Raw genomic sequence first — 27,567 nt, 5'->3', positions numbered from 1 at the left:
ATTATCCTATTTTCTTGACAGATGTCCCATAATTATTACAATAAAGATGTGACGTGCTTTTTATTTATGAATGTTTAAAAGAGCGAATTGTTGAAGAGTGAATGAGGTTTTTATTTTCAGACGCAAAATATTTTCTTTATTCAGCAAAATGGAAAAAAAAAAAGGTTTTTAAAAACAAACACCAGGAGGCCACGGTTGCATTCTGACTTTTTATTCAATGCCATATTTAAATAATAAGAATCTGTACATCTTTTAAGCAGGTCTTTGACCTTTTCATTCCCAAATATAAGGATATCAAGAGTTTCCATATTAACAACAGTAATACAGTCCAAGTGCTTCAGCAGGCAATCTGAAGGGCCGACAGATCGTACAGCAACAGAAACGGTCTCAACGGTGTAACACACACACACACACACACTCTCACACACCCTCCAACACACTCTCACACACACGTCTTGATAATTAAAGACATTAAAGCAAACCTGCCTGTTCATTCAGCACCAAACATAAACAGAAATCATTGCAACAGCGTTTTAATACTAAGCTTGAACATTCCTCATCATCAGTCATGTGAATCTTTACAGAACTGGAGCGTTTAACATGCAGAGTCGGCCGCAGTGCCGCCCTCGGTCCAGCAGAGGGCGGCAGAGTCTCCAGTACACTTCTAGTCCCACAGCTTGTTCTGGGAGAAACTCCCAACGTTTGTTGTAAAGTGAGTAAAGTTCTCCTGCGGGCCGAGCGTCCCGAGGCCCGCGCCCAGAGCGCCCGGAGCGCCCGGAGCGCCGGCAGAGTATTGCTGCGTTAAAATCTGTGCAAACTTTAAAGAGGCTCCGCCGGCGGCGTCCGGGAGCGAGCTTGGCGACGGGTCTTTTTTTTGTTGTTTCGTTTTAAGTCTGCGCCCCGGGCAGCGCCAGCCCCGGCTCCGGGCTGCTGGTGGTGGTGGTCGGGGTGGGGGAGGGGGGCAGGCCTTTGGGTCCGGGACAGAGCAGCCCGTGCGACGCCGCGCGGTCGACGTTCAGGTTCTTGTAGGGGTTCCGGCGCGGCGGCGCCCGCAGACACATGGAGGGGAAGCGGAGGCCGGCCAGGCAGCAGCCGGGACACGAGATCACCTCCTCCTGGTCCAGCGAGTGGCCGCTGCCCGAGCCGAACGGCGAGGAGCCGGCGGGGTCGCCCGCCGGGGAGTGGTAGCCGTTGTTGTTGGTGGGCGTGCTGGTGGTGGCGGCGGCGGCGCTCCAGCCCAGAGGGCGGCTCACCACCACGTTGTTGTTCTCCAGGTTGGACAGAGGGGGGAGACACTGAGGCCCGTGGCGGATGGCCGACCCCCAGCCGTTGGAGAGGCGGGGCGAGGAGTAGGAGGGCGGCGAGGGGGTGCTGCCCAGCGTGTCCGGGGAGCTGGTGCAGTCCATAGGCACCTCCTCCTCTTCCTCCTCTTCCTCCTGATTTATCGACAGCGTCCCGAAGGACATCGGGATCCCCGAGTCGCTCGCCTGCTCCGCCTCCTTCTCCCCCAGAAGACTCTCCTCCTCCTCCTCTTCCTCGGTCGCCGCCGTCACGTTGCCGTCGTCCTCCTCGGCGAGGGCGGCGTTGGGCGTGGACGTGAGGTGCGGCGGCGGCGTGCAGGGCAGCGAGTGGCAGCGCCGGTGCCTCCGGGGCGCGTCGGCGCGGCCGTCGGCGGACGCCGAGGCGTCGTCGCAGTCCGGCGGCGGCGGCAGGGTGAAGGTCAGCGAGATGACCGACTTGCTGGGCGTGTCGAACAGCTTGATCTTCCCCCCGTTCAGGTCCTCGCGCTGGGAGAACGGGTTGACCCGGGCGGGCGGCGCCAGCGTCCCGGAGGGGGGCGTGTCCGGTGGGTGGAGCATGTCCGACTTGCTGCGGGAGAGGCGCGGGTCCGACACCAGGCAGAGCGACCGCCTCCGGAGCGGCCCGGCGGACGGAGAGGCGGCTTGAGGGGAGAAGGAAAATGAGAAGACGTTAAGGAGAGACGGCTTCGGGTCCACGGCAGGAGATTATAATCCCGCGGGTCGTCTCACCGATCGCAGCGGCTTCGTCCTTCTGCTTCCTCTCCGCTTGTCTTCGCTCCAGCTCGGCGACGATCAGGGAGAAAGACGGACGCAGCTTCGCCTTCATCTGGCGGGAAACAGGAAATGGTCAGAACGTGAAGCCAAACTTAAGAAAATATCATTGCTGCTGTGAAAATAAAGTTTTTCTTACGTTACAACAAGCGATGGCGAGTTCCAGGAAGGCAGCAGGACAATCTCCAACCATCTGCTGGAAAGCCTCCACGTCAAGACCAAAATCCTGAAACACAGATTACAAATACTCAGATTACTCTAAAAGAATTCTGTAGTGCGAGTATTTACATTCAATTCATGATTATAAAGTCATACGTTTCTCGTTGAACTTTTGTAGCCGATAAATAATTTTATCACTGAATTTTACACCGTTTTAATGTAGACATTTATTATTATTATTATTATTATACTATGACAATGAAAACTACTTGAGTGATGTGTCAAAAGAACTGATAACTTTACTGATATTTGATTGTTGCAGAGGGACACTGGTAGAAATCAATCCCATTACTACTTTTCTTTCTATTAATATAAAGAAATGAGCCTCTGCTTCATGTCGTCTCCCTGCTGTAACGTCAAACAGCCACCAGGGGGAGCAGTGCTCCTGCGGGTGTAACCTGATGCAGCGTCCTACATAAACTCGACACACACACACACACACTCCCTTTCACTTTTAATCTCCTGCAGCTGTAATCTTTCCCTGCAATGCATTATGGGAAACCGCCGGCATACTGAAAAGCATCTCTTCATCAACACAGTTAAAAGAATGTAAACAGATGAATTAAAACGTGTGTCTGGTTCTCCACAGAGCTCTGAGCTGAATATTTATCTTAGGGGAGCGATGCATGCATGCAAAAATAAATAACTAACAAAAAAAAAAAAAAAAAAAAAAAAAAAAGGAACCTAAATTTGAATATAAAAAATGCACCAAAAAATGCAAAAAAAAATAAAAAAATTTAAAACGCACCAAAAAAATATTGGAAAAATTTTAAAATTAACAAACACACAGAAAGACAAAAAAACAAAAAAACAAGAGCAATCAGATTCCTGTCTCACGGCCAAAATGTTTCCAGATCACCTCCAGAATTTAACGGAATCTTTTATGGCCTGAAATTTATCTGTGGTGAAAATTTCGTCACAATCTGTGGAGCAGTTTTTGACAAACTAATAAACGCAGATGATTTTATCACTTCTTTGGCGACTCAACGACCCCAAAAAAATTTTAAATACAAAAAAAGAACCAAACACAAAAACATGAACAAAGAAAAGAATTAAAAACTAAACATTTTTCTAAAAAAAATTAAAAAAAATAAAAAAAAATTTTTGTGTGTGAGGTCAGACTTAAAAACACACACACAAAAATGTATTTATTTATTTATTGTAAATTTTTTGTTTTTATTTACACCCCCACACCCACCGTACAACAGAACCAAAAAGAAACACCAAACACACGTTGTGTTTCTAACGTGACCTTGAGAGCCCGAGGCTGTTAATCTGGGAGGAATTTCACTTGATGCAAAGAGAAGTGAGTCGACTTCCTGTTTGTGAGCGACAGCGATCAGCGGAGATATGAAGAAACACTTTACATATCTCTAAAATCATCTGCTGAGTCATGAAACGGCTGCTTGAAGTCCGATTCTGTTGATCCTCGTTTACATTTCATGTCTTAAAACAAACATTTAGTTTCAGTCGGCACTTTGTCTGTTATTCACTTTAGTTTTCACTTATTTTAACATGATTTGTTTGTAATTTCCTTCTAAAAAATGTGTTTTTATAAAAGGAACCTTGTGCAGAACGTCAGTTAACCAGTTGTGTGTGTGAGCCGGTGAGCTCGAGGTGACGGGTGGAGACGCTGGTCGGTACCTCGGTGCGCGGCAGGATGTCGGGGTCGGCCTGGATCCTGGCGATGACCTCACACAGGATGATCCCGAACGCAAACACGTCCACCTGCAGAGCCGGCGGGTCGATAACGGAGCAGAACCACACAGAAACAAAGTGGGATCAGTGTTCTGGTGGTTCGGAGGTCTGATCACCGCCACAGAGTGACGACTCAGCAACTTCAATTAAGATTTAAAAAAAAAAAAAAATGTCTCCCTGACATGAAGAAAAGACAAACCAGGTTCTGGAAGTACAAATTACTGCAAAATACTTAAAGTATCTAAAGTGTGTGTGTATAAAAAACCTAATGTTCAGTTTGTTTCCTCTATGAGACATTAATGACGTCAAAGAGCAGCTCAGAACCGAAACATCAGTTTAATGTGACACCAACAACTCATGTACACACCAAACACACACGTTACATAACTGTGTGTGTGTGTGTGTGTGTGTGTGTGTGTGTGTGTGTGTGTGTGTGTGTGTGTGTGTGTTTATGACCGACCGATTAAATATTAATGTGTGGACGTGGACGCCTGGCGTTCATCACACCGGCGGTGCACCTTGAACCTCGAGGAGAGAAAGTCACTACCTTCTCGTTATACAGCTCCCCGTGCAGCACCTCCGGGGCCATCCAGTAGGGGGAGCCCACCACGGCCAGCGGCTCCTGGTCCTGCTCCTCACTGCAGACGGAGAAAGAAACGAGTTCAATCAGCGTCGACACAACCAAGAAGGTCTTATTAAACCAAAATTAAATGACATTTAAAAAAATTAAAATAAAACCTAAACGTTTATGATACAAATAAATTTAAATACACTAAGAAAATTACCTTCATACAGTTCATACTGAAAGCCTCTTCTCAAAATGGATTAAATTATTATTTTATCCCGTGTGAATTTATTTATTTTTTTTTTTTTAAATAAATAAATTTGTAAAAATCACCCAAAACTTTTTTCATGTCATTATGGGATGTTTTGTGTAGAATTTTAAGGGGAAAAAATAGATTTAATCCGTTTTGGATCGAGGCCGTAACAACAAAATGTGGGACAAAGTGACGCGTTAATATTTCCAGATGAACCGAATGAGATTATTCTCATTCTGGTTAAATTAAGCATGTTTGCCAAATATCTAGAGATTAAGAGAAGAAGTACTAAAGACATTTATTATTGATTGCATAACTATTTTCCATGTATAAATTTGAAGTCAAGACATTTCTTGTCTTATTTCAGGATTTTTATTACCTTTTTATAATCTTAAGTGCTTTATCTCATCTTTCATCTCGTCTGGAAACTAGAAGGTTTTTGGAATAATTTCATTTAAAAATAAAAACATTAGAAACTCTTACAGCCGTGTGTGTGTGTGACGTGAGCTTTCAGTTTCTAACGCGGCGACATTCTGCCGACTCGTCATTATAAAATAGAACCGCGGTGGATCAGATGCTGAACAGTGACGCACCGAAACAATAATAGAGATTTATCAGGGTTTTCAGCGTGTGACGAGTTCAGGACGACGGGTAAACAGACGGACGAGGAGGAGAAACTGTCTGTGTGTGTGTGTGTGTGTGTGTGTGTGTGTGTGTGTAGTCGTCCTCTGTGTCTAAGAAGCCACAATGTTTTTCAGTTAAATAGAGATATTGTGCAATTTTAGCTGGATAGAAGAGGAACACACACACACACACACACACACACACACACACACACACACACACACACACACACACACACACACACACACACACACACACACACACACACACACACACACACACACACACACACACACACACACACACACACACACACACACACACACACACACACACACACACACACACACACACACACACACACACACACACACACACACACACACACACACACACACACACACACACACACACACACACACACACACACACACACACACACACACACACACACACACACACACACACACACACGTTGGCAGACACTTCCTCCCTGTTCTATTTCCATCTGCTACTGTGGGCTATGATACAGCAAAAGATGGTGGCGGAGGGAGAGGAGAGGAGAGGAGGATGAGAGGAGGAGTGGGGGAGGAGAGGGGGTGGAGAGGAGGAGGCTCCATGTAAACAGTATCTGGAGTGGAGGTCTGCGACGCAGGAGGACGGAGGTCAAAATGAGCAGAAAGGAGAAAAATGTAGATGAAGCAGAAGAGATGAGTGACGGAGAGACGAGATCCAGGACGACTGGAATAGTTTGACCTTATTTGGAGAGCTTTCCCCAAACACACCCCCCCCCCTTCTCTCCTTTCCCTTTCTTCTCGGAGCAACACACACACACACACACACACACACACACACACACACACACACAGAAACAGTGTCGTCGCCACCATCCGGCTGCAGGATGCGACTGTGTTTGAGTAGAATTAAAAAGCAAACAACCTCGAAAGCCTCGGAAACAAACGAGCCGCCGTCATTGAAACCAGAGTCCAGAGCAAACACAGTGATTGACACACATGCACACACACAAACCCACCCGCCCACCCCACCCACACCCACCCACACCCACACACACACACACACACACTTTCACTGTGAGCATGAAAACCAGCAAAGCCATGAAGCTTTTTGTCGCCCTGAGAACAACACACACTTGTGTCAACACAAAAGGTGGCAGTGAGCGAACACACGCGCACACACACACACACACACACACACACACACACACACGCACGCGTGCACACACACACGTGGGGCAGGCCAGGTTACAGCAGCAGCTGTCCCGTCTCAGCATGAGTGGTGTGAAGATGGACGATGACTGATGGGACGTCCATGTGTGTCTTTATAAGTGTGGACAGGACACACACATACACACACATACACACACATTCAGACCTTCAATGAATGTATTTCGCAAAAATACTTCAAATAAATTTGTTCTGTTTAAAAAAATTGAAATTCCTCAAATTTACACTTTTTTGATTTAAATGACTTTTTTATTTTTTTTTTTAAAGTTTGAACTTTTTCGCACTCCTCCAGTTTCTCAGCTTCTGGAAATTTTACACCTAATTTTATTCTCATGACTTTACAGTTGCTCTTTGTTTCAAAACTGCTTTCTAAGAATCTGAAAAATGACACTCGTGAAAAATCTCATTAAATTTCAGTCACACTTTGACTTTAATATTCAGTTTCACTTCAGAAAAACAGGATTTTTTTTTTTGCCTTGATTATTTAACTTCTGTTCAATTAAAGGAATAAAATTTTTGGTTACTTTTTCCCTTCATTGTTGATCAACGAGTGAAATATACTAGAAATTCACACGTCTTTTATTTTTATTTAAATTTTTTCACCATTTTCCAGAAGTTTTTGAACAAAACCTTTACTTTTCATATTCACTTTTAATTTAGCAAAATACAATTATGGTAAATCTGCTGGAAAGTCCAATAAAACCCACATTGTTGTAACATGGGGACACTTTTTGAACCTCTGTTGTGTCCAAGAGTCAAACGTCCTCAGAGGAGCAACTTCTTATTCTACCGGAGTCACAGTTAGAACGTTCCCCCTCGTCGTGGTGAACACATTACACCAACCAAAGGGAAAAATCTGAGGGATTATTAATCTATTGAGAGCGAGTGCAGCGTTTTGTGATGGGGGGGGGGAAGAGGAGGAGGAGGAGGAGAAAAAGAAAAAAGAAAAAAGGAAAAGAAAAAGAAAAAAAAGAAGAAAAAAAAGGAAAAGAAAAAAAAAAGAAAAAAAAAGAAAAAGAAAAAAAAGAGAAGAAAAAAAAGAAAAAAAAAGAAAAGAAAAAAGGAAAAGAAAAAGAAAAAAAAGAAAAAAAAGGAAAAGAAAAAAAAGAAAAAAAAGAAAAAAAAGGAAAAGAAAAAGAAAAAAAGGAAGAGAAGAAAAAAAAGAAAAGAAAAAAAAAGAAAAAGAAAAAGAAAAAAAAGGAAAAGAAAAAGAAAAAGAAAAAAAGAAGAAGAAGAAGGAGGAGAAGAAGAAGGAGAAGAAGACGAAGAAGACGAAGAAGGGGAAGAAAGAGGGGAGAGAGAGATAGAGAGAGAGAGAGATCAAACAGAGTGAAGGAATGTCGTCTATCAAACTCGTCTTATCTAATCGCAGCGCCGGCGGAAGGTTTTCAGGTTTTCAGGCGTCGGACTGACCTGTAATCTGGGATTTTCTCCGCCAGGCCAAAGTCTCCCACCACGGCCGAGCACACGCTGCCCTCCCAGCGCACCAGGACGTTCTGCACAGAGACGCCGTCACGTTACTACTACACACTATATTTACCTCCAGTCCAACACGCCTCATCTCCCCGGGCCAATCGTCTCTCCTGCTCCGGCGGATAGAAGAAGACAAAACCTTTAATATCTCGTCGGATCAGAACCGTAAAGTCGGGATTTTCACTTGATCCATTAATTCATAGAAAAACAGACTGAAGATTTCGGCTCCTGAACCACAGTAGAAATATTAATTATAAAGTAAACGACCTGGAAACCGGTGAATTCCTAAACGTCTCAGGGTTTATTTGACCGTTTCCTGTTATTGTGAGGATTTTTTCTCTGCTTTGTGTTTCTAACAAGAAAAGCGTCTTTATCGTTCTGTATATTATTTAAGTTTTACTGGTTTATCAGTGAAGATTAAAACCCATACAAACTGCTGGTCAATGTAGAAATGCAACAACAGTTCATGTCACTGAAGTATTGAAATAGAAAAGTGGAACATCGTCTGCATAGAGCTTTACTCTTTTAACTCTTTACAAGGAAAATCAAAGGAATATCTAAAGGAAACAAACACATTTCGCCTCCAAATCTCAGTAAAAGTTTCCTTGTTTTCACAAGTCAAATCATTTATTACCACATCGTCAGTGAGCGTTGGACATTTCCCTCAAAGACTCAAACGTTATATAAAACAAAAAGGCTGTTGGACAATTGATCGTTATCTGAAATCCCCTCCAGTGCTGGAATAATTTCTGTCCTCAGAACAAATGTAATATTAGATTGAAATCACCTTTTCAGACCCAGATAACGTAAATAAAGTTGATTGTTTGTCGTCTGCTGCGGCAGAAAACTGCAACCTTTAGAAATAAAAGAACCTTTTTTTTACCAGATAAAATTTGTCTCGAGCTGCAAAACATGTAAAATTTATGAAATGAAAAACTAAAATGGAGGTTGATTTTATAAAGCGTCAGGTACAGATTAGACATTTTATTTTATTATTAATTTCTGTATTAATTTCATTATTATTATAGTAATTTTAACCATTTTATATTTCTTGTTAATTCCAGCTCTTCTGGCTGTTTTTAGTAGATTGTAATCTGGATTAAACCATTTCTGAATATCAGTGTGCAAAGCAAATAAAACTAAAATGTTTATTTACTCGTTATTCTGTAAATGTGGCCAGAGGGGCTGAACCTCGTATCCGATCGTCCTGCGGGTCAGACTGGACCCCCCCCCTGTCCTGCGTTGGACGCACTTTTAACCATTTAAAGACTCGCGATGGACAAACTGGCGTGTAGACGTACAGAATGTAGATACAGGGCGAGTGTGTGCCGTCACCTTGGAGGTGAGGTCCCGGTGGAAGATGCCCTTGCTGTGCAGGTACTCCAGTCCTCTTGCGGTGTCCAGCGCCAGGCGGAGCCTCACGACCCACGCCAGGTAGACGTCGCTGCCCAACAGCTGCTCCAGGTTCCCGCCGTTGATGTACTGCAGCGTCAGAGGAAAACACCGCCGCTCACAACCTGCTCGTCCAGGTGACGCCTGCTTCCTGCATCGTTTGGCGAATTTACCACCACCACCACCTCCACCAGCTTCGCTTGTTCAATATTGCTCGTGTATCTTTTAGAAACCAAACAAGGCCTATTTGATTATTATTATATTATTATTATTTCTTCATAAATCAAACCACAATGATTTCAATTCTTATTCTCATAAGCAAAGTGCTGCATTAATGTCACCTGGATGAATATAGGATCTACTTTTTATCCATTTTTCCCTCTAAAGTCAAATAATCTAAGGCTTTTATCTTCTTTTTGGGTGCAGCAAGACTCTGTATTATTGTAGACAGATGCTTATATTTACCATTTCTTTGTACATTTTAAGATACAATACTAAAAACAAACATGACCTGTAATAAAAGTCCTTGTTTGCACTGAATATTGAGATTATTCCTCATACATTTTAACCAAAAACCTTCATAAACTCTTTTTTTAATGGTTTTATCATTTACAAGTTCATTTGAAAAGAATTTAGTTTTCTGTATTATAGCATTTAAAATCAATGGCAAAAGGAAATCTATTGTTATGAAATATATTTACGCTTTTTTTTATTATATAAAAGCAACAATTACACGAGACAAAACATAAAACAATGCTCGATATTGGATAAATCCATAATATTTGGTTTGTATCAAGTTATCGGGGTTACATGGAGACCTGCCTCTACATGCAGTAATTACACTGAAGGTATTATGTGTGTTTAATCAGGTCTTAAGGTCCAAATCCCCCCCATCGTATCCTCTTATTTCCATTGCCTCTGGCCCTGGTTACCATGGCAACACCGCATCCATCACCGCAGGTGAGAGGTCACGAACTGACCGACCTCCGCTTGTGTAACCGAGTCGATTCTGCTCAGACACGTATTGATGTTTGCATTCAGAGTTCATTAGTGATCTCGACTGCAATCAAATCAGCAAAAGCCTGATCGATACGGACGGTGAAAACTTAGAACTGTACCGCCAGTCTGAGCAGAACCACATCTGCAGGTTAGGGTCAAATAAGTGAATATAGTAAAAAAATAAAACAACAACATTGATACAGGAGGAAAAATGTGAACAAGTGAAAGTTGTTAATAAAAAATCTAAAGTAAAAATGCTAAAATAATGTAAGAGCAACATACAGATTAATTTAACATTCAGACAGAGTATAATAAAATATATTTAAGTGAAATTGTTGGGAAAAGTATAAGAAACGTGTTGAGAAAAATGCTCATTATAGTTTAAAAAATAAAAATGGAAAACTAATTTATGAGGAAGAGAGATTTTACTTTTTTTTTTTTTTTAAATTTAACTATTTTGAAAAGTTTTAGAAAAATCACAGGATTTTATTTTAACGTTCAGTGAAAAATGTGGTTTGGAAAAAAATAATAAATTAAAATATTTTGAAGAAAATTACAAATGAGAAAAAAAAAGCAAAAATTAAATTAAGTGAGAAAAAAAATATATATTTTACAATCCTGTGCATAACCTGTAAATGTATACAAATGAAGCGTGACTAAAAATACCTCTTATTACAAAGTATTTCAAAATTAAAAAGCATAAACATAAAGTAAAAAAATATATTTTGCAAGAAAAGTTTAGGGAAGTTCCCCAAAAATGTAAATATTGGAAATAAAGACTAAATATAATAAGAAATGTAAATTCTGTGTAACTATGATAAATTCTCACTTCCCCCCTAATATAACACCTATGGCCACTATGTGTGTGTCTGGATCCTGCTGGTATAATATCACAGCATGTTTATACCAAAGTGCTGCCAGCAGGCGATCAAACCATCATCATCCTCCCACACTCATCACTCACCTCGGTGAGGGCGTGCAGCTGCCCCTCGTGGACACACACTCCGATAAACCTGCAGGAGGAGCGAACAGCAGGTCAACAACCGTCCAACACGGAGGATCTTCCTGCAGAGCGGACGAACCAACCGGCCCGTGGTTACCTGAGTATGTTGGGGTGCGACAGCCGGTTCATGAGCTGCACCTCCCTGAGCATGTTGGCCCTGTTACTGGCCAGGATGTTCATCTTCAGAGCCATGACCTGACCCGACACGCGATGCTGCACCTGAAACAAGACGCAAACAGTTAAATTGGGTTTTATTTTGACACGGGAACGTAAATTAAGCCAGCTTAGTTTAAAAATTTACTCTCTAGCCTCAGCAAGAGTCAATCAGCCTGTTAACGCTCCGTTTAGACGGCAACGTTTCACGCCTGTTACTCGTTCTAAATTCACATTTTTAAGTTATGTTAACTAACAAAGCAGCAGCAATGAGAACACAACCTCCTCACTAACACACAAGGACTAAATATACAAATCAAGACAGCGAAAGGTGATGAGTGCTGCGTCACATCTGCAGCCAGAATCACAAGAGCCAGAGTGAAGACAAACAAACACTATAATAATTAAACACCCAGGTAAAACGTGAAGCCTTTAATAGTCTATTAATGGTCCGTTATGATAAACATGTGCCGTATACATACAAGCTGAAAGGAGTTTAAAATTAGTGTAGAAATCAAAAAAAAAAAGAGCTGCCGGCCCTTTAAACAAAACACTGAAGCAAGGCATTTAGAACACCTGAGAGCGCCATAAAACACAGATTAATTTATTACGGGCGCGTTAAATCGCATCATTATCGCCGCGCAAGGCCGTAAAGTTAAAGTGCAGCACGACGCCGAGCAACGTTTGGAGACGCCGTCTGGTACGGTAACCATGGCGACCCCCACATGTCACCCACCCCCACGTGCGGGATACACATTTCTGCACGTCGGCTTGGCAAGTAGCTCGGTTTGCAGTGAGAAGCATGCGAGGAGGAGAGTGTGTGTGTGTGTGTGTGTGTGTGTGTGTGTGTGTGTGTGTGTGTGTGTGTGTGTGTGGTGAGAAAGTCCAGCACTGTACGTGAGAACACAGGAAACAGTTTCATCATCATGACACACTTGGAAATTATTGCTTCCAACGTTCCAACGTTCATCTTGATATATTTGGGTGTTTCGCCTGCTTCCATCCCGGCTCTCCGACGTGTTTATTCCGTGTAATCTGGAAGGGACATTTGAATTATGATTAAAGAATCCCACCTCATGTATATAATCCAGCAGCCGACCTGCATATTTAAGGTGGAACATCCAAAAGCTAGAAACTGTGGTTTTACCGGATGCTGCTTAATATAGAACATCTAATTAAAAACCAGCATCACATGTTGTTAATCTGCATCTGTTAATTTCTTTTCAGTATATATAGTGTAAATTTGTTTAAACACTGAAGCATTAAATCACAGCTGAAGGCTGTTAGAACTGTTTAGCACCAGATGGTCTGCTCCTCACTTTCTCTCGTATAACTTAGAGGCAAAACAAGATATTCCTCTCTCACATTTTGCATTTCAAACTAAACTTTGGTCTCCAGTATTAAAAGGACCCCGGAGTTCAGGGCTCCGTTTTCATCTTGTGTGGACCAGACCGGCCAAACAGAGTCAGAATAACCTTTAAAACTAAACTTTAAGAGGTTTTCTTTGTTGTGGTGCAGCGATGAAAGGTGACCGCAACTGATATTTTCACACAAACGAACAATTTCAATTTAACTTTCTGGTTCAAATTCCAGAAAACTTCTCTAGTTGTTGCTTTATATGTGTTTTTTACAAACTCTGACAGCAACGTGTTGTATTAATTACTCTTAAATTAGTTTTATTAGTCTCCCTGCAATTTTCAAATTTGCATGTAAATAAACATTTCTAATAAAATTTGACGTTTCTTACATTTTTCACCTCAAAGTTTGAAGAAACTAAAAGTTTTGTGTGACTATAACTGGTGACCGTGTAGAAAAAAAAAAAAAAATCCTAATATTTTGTATTAATAAACATTTTTGCAGCGTTTCAGAAGCGGTCAGCGTCGAGTTTTACATTCAGGTATTTAGCTTCAGTCCACTTTGCTTTGCTTTATTATTAGCTGGAAGGTTTCAGGTTGCGTCTTCATTAGAGAATGAAGGAGATTGAATGAGGGTCGGGGGGGGGGGGGTGGAAAGCCTATTAGAGCACAGACAACAACACTATTAATACACACAAACAAAGTAAATCTTCACCACGTCAGCCTGAAGCGAAGTTCTGCACACATAAAATAAAAATAAATAAATAAAAATCACTCGCTCACACTTCTAACGCCGCTACGACACTTGAGGACGACGTAGGCCGACGGAGCACAGACTCCCCCCGACCGCCTCGGGATGTAAAACGCACTCGGCCACTCTCTCCCGCCGCGCCTACGTGAAGAAATCCCCCCCCCCCCGGCTTTAATCCCCGAGATTAGCGGCGACTCGCTACACGTACGACGGCGGCGGCGGCTGCAACCCCGTTTGATCCCGAGCATCTGAAGCAGAATCTAAATATTCTAAAAGTCATAGAGACTCGTGTGTTTAATGCTGCAGCACGAAGAGAAGCCATTTATTCATGAGGTCACAGAGATATTTAGGAATCCTGGAATATCAGAACAGACCTGGAAAGTGTGTGAACGTGATGGAAACACGCCGAGGCGACACAAACCTCCCCAAACCTTTCGGTTTTGTCTCGACAAAGATTGTAAATGAAGGATTTTTTTATTTTTATTTTTTCCCCCCTTGGTGGTTTAAGTTTCAAGCTGGAGAGCCACATTTCCACTCCGCTTCTCCCCGGGATGCTCATCTCGCCGGCCTCGCCACAGGAATGTCCCCGGGCCTACCAGCAGATTATCCCGCCAGCGACTCGCGCGCTCGGACACGCCCTGGAGCTCAAAACACACTCCGCCTGTTAAAGTGCTGCCGTCAGCAGACGCAAAAGGTCACCGGCGTCCTTCGCTCGTCTGTCATTAGCCGGCGGCTCAATGAGGAGGAGGAGGAGGAGGAGGAGGGAGTGCAGATGGAGGATGAAGGCAGGAGAAGGAAAGACGTTCGACCTCCGACTGGTTTGAAAGCAGCTGAAGTCTTTTTTCCTTTGGACCAAACAAACCGACTGTTTCCACTAAACAGAAGTTTCAGTCGTGACAGATGGAAAATTCTGTAGTACTACAAGATTTCTTCTTTTTTTTTTTTTTTTTTTTTAAGTTTGTTTGCATGATGGCAGCCAAGTTCTTTTTTTTTTTTTTTTTTTTTTTTTTTTGAGAGTCTGCATGACTTCCTCTTCACGGTTTGAGATTCAAAGAGTCCAGAACCTCCAGTCTGGAGACGATTTTCGTTTTTTTCTACGCGATATTTTCGCAGGAAGTTGAGGGGAATCGGGTCGCTACGGGAGTGTCGTGATAAACACGAGGGGGGGGGACAGCTTCACGCCGTCTTTCACGGGTACTTTCCTCACCGGATCGGAGTTCCGGCCTGAACATTTTGGTCTCGAGAAAAAGCAACAGTCAGATTTTAAATACTGAAGTTTTTACTGAATTACGTTGGTTTAGACGACATGACCGCACGACCCGACGACACACCGAGGGACTTCGCCTCCAGCCGGCGCCGCAATTTTTAAAGCCAGTGTGAACTGTTCCCTCCGGCCACGTTTACTCAGTTTTAAAGTGAAAATGCAAATTTCTTGTTGCGTCTTGGGAGTGCGTTTACACGACAACGGTGCTCGGGAGTCGCCGACGATCCAATTTTTGGAAATTACGTGTCGCTACTCCTCCAGAGTGTCAAGACTCCCAGTGCATTTTCTCTTGGTACTTTTATTTTGACAGTCGCCGTGATTAACAATCCAACTTGGTCGTCTGTCCACTAGAATGTCTGTGTTCTCCCGTTATTGTTCATAGCGTGTCGTTCTCTGTTCGTGTGGTTTCATTAAAAACATAAAAAAAAAAGTAGCACCCACTAGTGGCCAAACATGAAAACTACATTGTTTAGCATTTCTGCCTCTGCATTGTAAACGGACATCGTTTTCAAAATGTTGCGTAAAACTTTTGAGAAACAAAAACAGCACATTGACTTTGATTTTCAAAAAGTGCAGTTTTAGTGCAAAGAGCACTTCAGAACGTCAGAGTTTTAAATCAACCGTGACAATGTTGTGAATAACGCCAGCAAAGTTTTGAAAAGTACTTTTTTGCAGCTGCACTGTTCCACAAAACAAAACTGACGTGGTTCACTGACTGAACCGCCTCCTTTGCAGCACTTTTCAACTACATAAAGCATAATTTGTTTCATAATCTGCATTTTGTAGACCATCACAGGATCGTATAAATCAGATGTGACATGTGAGCGTCATGCTGAAGTTTGAAGGGACTACTTCCCCCCCCCCGAGGGGCCGGACAACAGTCACTGGAGAAAATTACTCCTCCTACTAACCAACTGGAGGCTTAAGCCGCCGCCGCCAGAGGCTCTGCTCTGCGCTGGAGCATGAAACAGCTCCGGAGCCGAGTGGGGTCGGTCGGTCGGTGGACGAGCAGGGAGGTCCGGCTCTGTGCGGTCGAGTCGGGTTCAGAAACCCGACCTGATCCTGGAGGCGGAGGGCAGCGAGCAGACAAGCCGACACACAAGCCGTCAGTCTGCCTGTTGCATAACGACAACACAAAGGTGAACCCCCCCCCACCACCCACCCCACCAACACCACCCATATCCTGAAAACACAAGAGGTGACTCTGGTTCATGCAGGGAAAAAACACTGATGAATGCAACCTCAGCTCTTTTATTCCTCCTACACTCCAGGTCTGCACACTTTTCATGAAATATCTCCTGAAATCAAAAAAAAAGAAAATCCTTCAATACAGACAAAACCCAGCCTCATCTCTTTCATGCTGTTCTTGATAATCACTGAAGAGCTTGTGATGCATTTATTAACGCGGAATAAAGAAATCTATAGAACCGAGAACTGCAGATTTTCAGATTTTTTTTTTTTTGCCACGTCAGCAGTTTTACCCATTTTTACTATTTTAAGAGATTTTGACAAATTTTTCTTTTTAACTTGAGGGTCAATCATTTTACTTGAGGACCCCCCATACGGCCCGATTTCACCTCGAGTGGGCTGAACCAGTAAAATAGAGCCGTTATAACCTTTGAATTTAACTTTGAAAGTTTTTCTTTGTTGTGGCACTAAAAGCAAATTTAAAGATTTCAAGGATTTTTATTGTCAAGCCATTACTTGTTTTTACATATTCCGGGAGGAAAATCTGTTCCGGTCGACGTCAAAACCATAAAAAAAAGAAAAGAATGTAGTAGAATAAAATAGAAGTGAAATGTAAAATAGATGGGAAATGTCCCTATTTTCACAAAACCAAACGATTGCTCCTGAAAATGACAGAATTAAAATATCAACATTTTACAAAGTGTTTTTAAGCCTATTTTGTGGCTTTAGTGTTTCAAGTCATTTTAGCCTTTTCAGCAGAGTTCCGCTGCGTCTCCACTCAGCTGACTCTAATCCGCCTGCTATTAAATACAAGACGCGAGCGCTCCTCCCAGTCCAAACAAAACCAAACAACAAAACACTCAATCCAAGACGAGGCGAAGTCGGCAGCGCTGCTCATTTTGCTTCATGTGATCGGATCAGCGTACGGAACAGAACTTTCTCCCCAGAGTAAAACCTTCACGTCACACCTGCACGTTTCCCTCAGCCGAGGCGAGATCCTGGATCCGTTCGTCCTCGAGTCCCGAGTCTCAGGAGAAGCTCTTGTTTATTAAATCTGAAGTTCTCTTTCGCTGTGGGCTTCACTTTTATTCCAGCGGGATTTGGAGAGGCCCCGGTCACAAGGTGGGGATTGAGAGGCCGGAGTATTTATTAGGTTGAGGGGTTTATGGTCTGGAGCTGCGGTGCAGGAAGTCTGAGGATTCTGGAGTTTTACTCAAGAAGTGAATTCTTTTCTACAGAAAGAGTCTCGTTTTTTTCTTCCTTGTTCTTACTTTAGCAGAGTTCTTAATGTCTTCTCCGACGCTCCCTTCCTCTCCGACGCTCTAAAGCCACGTTTACACGTCAAGTCAAAACGCATCGACTTTGAGTGCGTTTCAGAAAAGTTTCACGTTTCCACGGCAACATTAAGAAAACAATGTCTATCCGACATGATGACATGCAGAACACCAACATTTCTTCCAGGTCAGTTAAGCTTTTTTTTTTTTTTTTTTTTTTTTACACACGTCGATATTGTGATGGATTTACAACGGCGACGCACGATTAAACAAACACACCTCAGGATTGCACCTTCTCGGTTTCTGAAACATGAAGCGCCCAGAAAAACTAATTATCTGCTTGTGTTTTCTTGAAACTCATTTCTGGTTAAAACCACTTCTGAAGGTGTTTTTTTTTTTTACCGCCGATTTGTGGAGCGACGCAAAGATCAAATTCAAATATGAGCAAAGGAAAGTGGGCGAGCGCGTTTCTGACGCCACGAGAGATAAGAGCTGCTGAAGCATTTCAGACCACAGAGAGCGACGACTTCAAACACAAATGAGCTCAGTTCCATTTGTTTACAGGGGAGCGGCCTTCCTCCGGCCTCCGCCGAAGACGACGGCGCTGCCGCCAACATGTGGACTTAAGGAAACGCTTCATTGTGCTCCGATGTAAACACACACACACACACACACACACCGTCTCCTCGCATGAACCTCAAAAAAACATGACGAAAGAGTCGGTTTGAAAACAGAAGTGTTGAGAAAGAGAGTTGCGCAATCGTCTATTTCAATCCCCGGTCCAAGTTGAGCAATAAACATGGCGGTTCATGTGAATGCGGGCACGTCGCATGCTCGCCCCGGCGCTGTGGTGTTTGTGCGGCTGTGCGGAACATAAACAAAAAAAAAAGCTCAAGGGGAGAGCGGCGGCGGCGGCGGCGGTGGTGGTGGCGGAGCTCGCCCCGACTGGATGGAGAGCGGAGAATAATGAGGGGAAGAGTGCATCGCCAAGGCGGCAACGTTCAAGTCTGCACTGGCTCCTTCATACCAACAGCGCCGTCCAATCCACACACACACACACACACCTAATCCCAAACACTGAAACTGATCACAAGCTCGCCGCAGACAGCCGATGATGGATGGTGGAGCAGTTTTTCTTTTTTTTCCTTCCTCCTTTGTTGTCGTTTTATCTTTCCAGACCTGAAATTGTTCCTGAAGCAGAGGTGCACAAAGAGCCGGTCACATCTCGACACGTCCTGCCGGGAGATCCCCCCCCCCCACAACCCCCCCACGGGCCCCCGTTTTGTTCCAACAATCGCCATCTCTTTCTCCGGCGCCGCTTCAGGGACTCTCCACGCCGCCGATGTGAAAGAAATGAGACGCAACAAAAAAAACTTGGATAACCCCGAGAAGCGGCGCACGATATGAACCAGAGGGACGAGACGGAGCAGGTTTGGAAACGTACAAAGACCAAATGGACGCGTCGGCTTGTTTCTGGGGTTCCTCGGGGTTCAGATTGAGGAGCCGCCAACGTCACAAGTGAACAGTGACCGCGTTGCTTCACACTGGACGTTGGCAGCAGCTCGCTGTTCATCGAGTCTTCCAGAGCGTAAAGTTTGTGTCTTCATTAATCTCCGTCTCCATGCGAGGAAGGAAAACGACCGACTGCACACACCGAACTCCGTCGGTACCGATAAAACCAAACGGTACCATGTTTCGGTACCCGATCGCATCGTAAGTGGGGGAGTGGAAGAGTAGGCGAATTTCCGAGCCGTACTTGAACACAGCATTGCACGCACACGAGCGTAATCACGTCGGAGCAAGCATGGCGGAGACAAAGTGCTCGACGGTCTCCGCTTTTGAACACGTGATGCGGATTACGCTGCAATATTTGTGGCGTGACGTGCAAGGCCAGCGGCGGGGGAAACTCTCAGAGGAAAATCCTGGTGAAGCACTAGATTTATCTCACGGTTGAAGAGTGCACAATTTAATAACCTCAGATCTACCATCACAGATCTACAGATCTACCATCACAGTGTTTCCAGAGGGTAAAGAAAGGAATAGGAGTTACTAGTGGGGTTTTAATTTGTGCATTGTTAAGAAAAAACACTGCGTAGTTATCGTTAAGGGTTTTTATTTTGAAGACATTTGTGAAACTGCGATTTGATTTATTAAAAGTTCATATATTCAGAAATATATGCTCAATTAAAAAATTTTGATTTTATTATGAAACAAGTTACCATTTATTACCACAGACACACAAAAGTAATGAAAACTGGTACCGTGAGGTACCGGTATCGGTTCCCAGGTATCGGTACCGTATCGGTGCAAATGTGAAAGGATCCCATCCATTTGCACGCTTCAGTTTTTCCGCAATAAAAGCGACTGAGGGTTTCAGCTTCTAACCAGCAGGCGCGTGAACGCGACACTCCGATGTGTCAGAGCTGCGTTTGCTGCAGCTCGTTTACGAGTCTGTCCACGCCAGCCGGCCCGGGGAAAGCTCCTTTATTTGCCGCTTTGTTATTTCAACGTCCGGTCACTTCCTCCGCCGCTGCCATCCGGACAAATGGAGCGAGATACCACAATAAAAGCGCCATAATACCACAATCACATTAAGCCTTTGAAAAACTGCCGTCTTCGCTTGAATCACAAACAAAAAGGACAGAACACACGGGGACACAGTGAAATACTGATGCCAAATACATCTTTAGGGTTTAAATCAAATATAATGACGCGTGTAGAGAACATGCATTTGTGGGATGGAAGCAGAGCTCAATCGTTCAAATTAGCCAGAAGGCTGGTTTGGTTCTTGGCTCAGTTGTGTTTTGTTTTTTTTTGTCCATAATTCCTCCAAGACATTTCTCAAACTTGTAATACAAAACTCCTAAACGACACCTTTGTGGTTTCTGAACTATGAGGGATTCAGATTTCAGGGCAAAAGTAATTATCTGACGTAGTTGGGGCATGTTCTCCAGAACAAGAGGCTCCCGTTGAAATATCCAAGATTACAAAAAGCGGGAGATAAACACCAGCGATGAAGGCAGAACGGATAAAAGTCATCACGGCGAGGGAAAATGGTTCTGTCCGGCAACAACTTTTGAGTAAAACTTAAACACACACACAGAGACCACAGCAGTGTTTGGCAACTCACTTTCTTCACATTATCACCATGTCACAAGCAGCTGACGCTGACACACACACACACACACACACACACACACACACACACACTCTAAGCCGGCTATATCGCAGCCGTTATGACATTTATAATAAATAGTTAATTTTATCACAAGTCGAGTGATTAAAATTAACCCTTTGACTCCGTTATGTAAAGAATACCTCCTTGGACAAGTTTTATTGAAGTATCAATGTGTTCAAACGTCAGGGAGAGAAGCTGCCATCAAACCGGATTTATTATTTTTTTTGACGGTCAGAATTTTATGATTTTGGTCGCCATGACAACGGACTCGCATCGCGACATAGGAACACAGATTAGGAGGAAAAGACCAACGATATCGCCGCGGTGGTTACGTTTCGTCTGACAATTCAAAATGTCAGTTCTGTGACGACAGAAGTCTCAACGTTCATCAACCCCCCCCCCCCCTCCCGACGCAAAAGACTGAGTCGCTCCACAGCGTCTGAAAACAAAGAGCGTATTTCCATGTCACATGTAAATGGTGGAAAAAGACCAAATGAGAAGCAAATCCGAGAAGAGGCCCGCTCTTCGTTTTCTTCAACACAAAGCAGGACTTGATGAGCAGACACAGAAGGAACTGTTGGTCCAACCAGAAATTGATCCGGTGTTGTTGGTTCAAATCCCCACAGCTCTTAAACATACAGAATAAATAATCTCTTCCTGCAGTCTGGAGAACCGCGGAGTAATTACGCAATTTATTTGAGATTGAGGGATTTTTTTTTTTTTATTGCTTGTGAGCAATCGGGATTGGAAGTGAAGGGACTGTTGCACAAGAGCCAAGGTGGGGGGGCACACACACACACACACACACACACACACACACACACACACACACACACACACACACACACACACACACACACACACACACACACACACACACACACACACACACACACACACACACACACACACACACACACACACACACACACACACACACACACACACACACACACACACACACACACACACACACACTTTTTTTTTTTCTTGCTCCCCCCTTTTTTTTCCTCTTCAAACTGCACAATTGCATTCGGGCGAGGTGAATGGCCGCCCGTCCGCCCGCCGCGGGCCTCCATTGATCCGCTCCGGACCCCGAAGCTCAACAGCAGCGTGCACTCATGGCAGGAAGCCAGAGCCTTTGTAACGGCGCCTTAAAACCTCCAATTGAAGTGCGAACATCTGAAGGAGGCTAAATTTAATAAAACATCAGAGGGAGGTTCGTTCCCGCTGAACACTCCGCCTCCTTTCTCCTACGAACTGCGCCGGGACGCGGGAGCGAGGGCCGATTCGTCGACAAACGCTTAAACCTGAGTGATGGCGGCAGCGACAACTTTGCATTTAGATGGAGCGATTTAAAAGGGCAGGCAGAGCCACGCGTTAAGTGGCGACGTAACGAGCCGGCGGTAAACACGGCGACATTTGCAAGCTCGTTGGCCATTCAAAGGGCAACGCTGAGGGAGTGGCCTCGCCACGCCCGGCGTGCTCCTCTTCCTCAAAAGACTCCTGAAGGCGAAGACGCAACACGACAAGTCCAGCGTGAAACCGAAACACAAGGTTGACGTGAGGTAAAGGTCAAGCTTTGTTTAGTTTCAAATTAAAAATCAAGTCTTGAAAGGAAAAACGTGTGCTACACTACATGCTCTTATTGTGAAGAGCTGCAGTTTGGATGCTTTTTTCCCCACCATGATTTTTATTCCTCTACGTCACGATTCCTTCTCAACAGCTAAAGTTTAGTGTAAAACTTTATTTTCTTAAACACTGCATTTATTATACGCATAACAGACTAAATAAAAAGTAAATCCGCTTTAGAAAGTGAAACTGTTCCGACAGGCGCAGACTAGATATAAAGCCTCCGATCCTGCGTCATTAAAAGTGCTTGGGGATTTTAAGTATTTCTCACTCAACCCAAAATTACTAATTTGACAGTCGAGGTTCAAGCCGTCATGGTGGTCATTAAAACTCACACTGGAGATCTGGACGGTTTCTACACTGGATGAACTTCCTGCAGATACCACAATAAAAGCGTACCACCATGAGGCTGAAGCAGATCAAGGAAAGCATAAAAAAGATGGCCTCATAGTAATTTTCCACTAATAAATATGTACGAAATGTACTTTAATATTTCATTAAATTCAGCACAGAAATTCACATTTTTCTGCTTCGTTGTCGACAAACAATTCATCGGTTTACAAATGTGGATTCTTACAAACAAGCTTCAAAATCCTGCCTTCACATGATTCCTTATAAAAAGTAAGCTGCACTACAATAAAGTAACATGCACACGAGCGTAAGGCCTTTTTAAAAATATTAAGAAAACAAATAAACAAATGGGGGCAGAAAACCGTTTGTGACCTTCAAACCACATCATAGCTTCAAATCCGGGATAAACGAGGCCACGAGAGGAGAAAACAAAACAAAAACAACTTTGCTCCAGTTAGTTTTGGTCTCATTTCAACCACAGATTTTAAAGAGATTTAACTCTTCCCGTCTTTTATATGATGGAAAAAAAAGATGACATCTATATTTTCTGTCCGAGTCTAAGTCAGATTTAAGTATTAAAGTGCAGTTAAGCGTCAAACAAAAGGAAATGAAGTCATTTTTCCTTTAGTTTTCTCTATTTTCACTGCAGAAAAAACAACTTATGATCTTTTAAAGAAATATTTGATTCCATTTTTTTCTCTCAATGCACCTAAAAATGACTGCAGACGTCAGAAATATTGTCAAAAGTGCCGTGATTGTCCTCAAGAGCTAAAACACACAAACAATTCCAAAATAAAAGTTAACGAGGCTCCGCCATTCAACAAATTCAGGCTTCAACAGGTTTTAAGCAAAAGTGCAACATCAGCAACTACGATACTTCAGTAGAACGGAACGCGAAAGATGACGAAAATCTGTTGTTTTTGCCCCTCCCCTCCCCCGCCCTCTCACACTGAGCTTCCCTCGGTGAGGCTTTTCCTCTCAGAACGAGGCCGCCTGGTCGTGACGGAGAGTCGGGTTTCTACCTGTCCAGTATCCGCTTACACGCCAAGAAACACGCCGCCTCCGTCTGGACGCACGTGTGACAGCGGCGGCCAGGGGGTGCGTGGCTTTACGCCACCGAGCCGTGGACTGCCTGTTGACGAAGACGTAGTAAACCTTCACTTCTCATTGGGGGAAAACGAGGCTCAATCAGGCGAGGCGACGTCAGAAGGTCACGAGAGGCCGGAGCTTCTCCATCTTAAGGTCCATCTCCGGACCGGCGTCGCAAATTAGCCGATAAAAATAAACGTCAGTCTTCCGTATTGATTTATGGAAGGCCGGTGACATACTGAGACCGCAGCTCGTTTGTCCACGTCTATAAAAGGACATTTAGAGACACGCATGTGGCAGAACCAACAGACATTAGAACACCGCGATCATTCTGCGGTTTTACCGTCTCTGAAATTATATCAATCTGCAGCGACACAAACTTAAACTTGCAGTCGGTGTCAAACGTTTGGCGTCTCCCCAGTCGAGCCCAATGGAGGAGTAACGGTTTAATGAGACGAGAATTAAAGCATAAACTCAGAATGCTTTGATCATCTGGATTCACTTTGAAGATGAAAGGGTTCGAATGAGCTTTTCTCCCATGTTTGTTTTAGATTGTCGATACTGATGAATGGTGACGTGCGTCACCTCACAGTGCTTTAGGCTCCGCCCACAGCCCAGGTCTTGATGCTCGATAACGCCTACATGTGTGATCGGACCTCGAACCGGCGCGCGCCACCCGCAGGTCGTTTTCTCTCTCTCACCTTGAACACCTCGGAGAAGAAGCCCGCCCCGATCTTCTCGCGGCTGAAGTCGTCCAGGCGGGCCAGGCTGGACACGGCGCTGCGCAGGGCCCGGTAGGACGACGGCCGGATCCGGTTGGTCCCGTGGACGCTGTGCATGGGCGGCTCCGCCTCCCCCTCCGCCTCGCCCCCCTGCTCCGGCTCGACCCTCTCCGCCTCCATCTCGGGAGGAGGAAGAGGAGGCGGCGGGATGAGGACGTGGGAAGTTTTAAAATCCAGTCCGGCTACTGTTTACATTTCCCATGTCGGCTGCAAGGCCACAGGAGGAGAGAGAGACCGAGAGAGAGAGAGAGAGAGGGAGGGAGGGATGGAGGGATGGAGGGGAAGAGCTGCAGCTGTGGTCAGCAACCAGTTGGGCCTAATTCCTCTTGTCAGATGGCAGCAGAGGACCGGAACAAGCTGGTGTCAGTCAGTCTGTCTTCAGCTGAGGACGCAGCTGCAGCGGCGCATCCTGCTGCGTCAGTGCGCAGTTTGGGTGAAGTCCCACATGGGAGGAGGAGGAGGAGGAGGAGGAGGAGGAGGAGGAGGCCGGGCCGCTGGGTTTCCTCACTGCGCAGGCTTCTGCCGTTGCTGCTGCTCCTCCTGCAGAGGCCGGGGCTCCCCGCCCGGATCCACCAATCGAATCCAGTAAACGCAGACCTGCCTCACGGCCACCGCAGCCTATTGAAACCACAGAGGAAGAGTGAGGATGGAGGGAGGAAGAGGAGGAAGAGGAGGGGGTGGGGGCAGTTCTGATGAGACTCTATCATCCCATCACTGGAAGTCATGATGCTCCTGCCCTGGAGGAAAAATCCTCAAACTATCAGACTCTGACGCAAGAGGTTTTTTAGGGCATGACTGCAGCTCTGACTGTCATGATGACATGGAGTCCAACACCACCACCACCCCCCCCCCCCCCCCCCCCCACACACACACACACACACCACACCCCCCAAACCTGCAGGAGGAAGACGAACCATCAGAGAGTTGACTCATGTCATCAGGTTCTCAAGATAACGAGCACGAACACCGCGGCTCGTCGTCACTCGCTGCACTTTGCCCATAAACGCGGCGGCAGCGGCCCCGAACCAACCACCGCACAGTGTTTCCCGGTTAGCGGTCGCTCGGGTCACATTGACGGGGGGGGAGAGGAGGTGGGGAGCGAGTCCTCAAAAAACCCTCCGAACGGCCGCAGGAGGAGGGGAGCGCGTGCAGAAGCCTCACTGCAGCGGCGGCTCGTGAATTATAGATGGGACTTTTCACGGGAGTCCACGCGCGCCACACGCGCAGCAAACACCGGTGACCGTGAAGAAAAACGCTGACGCATAAACCCGCACCGACACGCCGCGGAGACGCGTGTTTCCGCGGAGGCACGCAGTAAGGAGGAGGAGGAGAAGGAGGAGGAGGGTCGGACTCACCTGGCCTTCCCCGGGAAAATACAAGCCCCCACCGCACGAGCCCGGACCGAGCTTCCGGTTACCGAGCGCTTTACGGGACTAATTAATCCTCCGCCGCCACCGGCACTCAACAGCGTGGCTCCGCGGCTCGTCTCTCGGCTGCTCGCTGCGACTCTGCGGCGTCGCGTCGCGGAGGGAAGTGGAGCGGCGACTTCTGCTGCGCTTTAACGGAGGGGGGCGGGGCAGGGGAAGGGGGCGGGGCATCACGTGATCACCGCGAAAATAATGCACCTGTGGGGGCGCGTCACCCCCCCACCCCACGCCTCTCACCTACTGTCCTAAATCCAGTTTTTTTTTTAAATTAAAGTACCTAAAAAGTAGTTTCACAAGGGAATATGCACATTAATATAAATTTGTACTGAAATTGTAATTAGGAATTTTATTTGATTTTAAGACATTAATTTTTATTGATATTTTAACTCTCGTCTTTTTCTGTGTGGAGCAATGGTACTAAGAATTACCCTCCAAGATAAATAAGATATTTCTATTCTATTCAATTCTATTCTATTCTATTCTATTGTAAGATGAGTAAAACTATGGATGAATAAAGCATTACAAGCTATATGTAGACTAATCGCCGGCATAATTTATACATTTGTTAGACCACTGCATCACTTTTTTAACATTTACACAGATCTGCTGGGTATTTATGCAGCTGCACACATACATTAAACAACTTGTCAGGTTCAAGTGATTCAGTGAAGCAAATAAAATGAGCTCAGGCCTTCATCAGGTGACAGACTGAAGGAGAGGAAAAAACAAGGTTGTCCTTTAGAGACAGGTGATATTTCTATTTGTTTAATGGCTTAAATAAACATACAGTGTTTGGCTCCTTACTTATGTCCTGTTCCCAGTTGGTGCATCTGATTGATGGTTATTATTAGAGATTATTAAAGGTGATGTCGTTTGTCATGAAAAGTAACTTTACACTGACAATAAAGACTTGAAGTATAAACATGTCCTTTAATAATCCTTTAAGTTACAAATGTTCAATTCACACATATTTTAGTGAGTGATAATATTTCTACTTTTACTACTTTTACTATTAGTTATGCTTTTCCTACTACAACTACTACTTCTACTACCAGTACATCTTCTACTACTACCACTCCGACTATGACTGCTACTTCCACTACTGCTGCTTCTCCTTCTGCTACTACTACTGGAATAGCTTTAACACATAGAAATATGAAATGCAGTAGTAGTAATAGTAGTAAATGGATAAAAACTGATACTTTTATTGACTTTTTAAGTATTCAGCCCAGGAAATGTCTGGTTTGATTAATATATACCACTAATGACAGAAAAACAATGGAAAAGAAAGTAATCACTAAATCTTATTGTACTTTAAAAAAAAAAAAAAAAGAAAGTAGGATGACAAATACACTTTATTATTCCTACACCTTTTCAGCTCTTGACTAATTATTATCAGTGGTTTTATTAAATATATGAGGAATAGAAAAGTCACCGTTAGATGTAGATTTCTTTAAGAATAAAGTCTTATCGGGTAAAATCCTCCATCCATGTCCAGTTTGGAGGCGCTGGAGCCCAGAACTCCAGGTGAGGTCAGTTTCCACTCTGCACAGACCAGAGAGACACTCACACACTCACCAG

At 44.4% G+C, this 27,567-nt stretch overlaps 1 protein-coding gene across 1 annotated transcript; it reads right to left on the bottom strand.

Moving 5' to 3' along the window:
* Window positions 1-197: 197 nt before the first annotated feature.
* Window positions 198-26,094, bottom strand: tesk1b (testis associated actin remodelling kinase 1b). Its single transcript, XM_080486215.1, has 11 exons — window positions 25,915-26,094; window positions 24,479-25,177; window positions 11,640-11,761; window positions 11,504-11,552; window positions 9,484-9,630; window positions 8,089-8,171; window positions 4,537-4,627; window positions 3,936-4,019; window positions 2,212-2,298; window positions 2,031-2,127; window positions 198-1,942 (listed from the first exon to the last, which is right to left on the bottom strand). The coding sequence occupies exons 2-11, from the start codon at window positions 24,677-24,679 to the stop codon at window positions 888-890; spliced, it is 2,016 nt and encodes a 671-aa protein (XP_080342341.1). The 5' UTR covers window positions 24,680-25,177; window positions 25,915-26,094; the 3' UTR covers window positions 198-887.
* Window positions 26,095-27,567: the final 1,473 nt, after the last annotated feature.

The sequence above is a fragment of the Lipophrys pholis genome, assembly GCF_963383615.2.
Source record: "Lipophrys pholis genome assembly, chromosome: 18".
NCBI classification, from domain to species: Eukaryota; Metazoa; Chordata; class Actinopteri; order Blenniiformes; family Blenniidae; genus Lipophrys; species Lipophrys pholis.
Note: the sequence above shows the minus strand (reverse complement) of the source record. Positions and strands in the feature narration are given on the sequence as shown.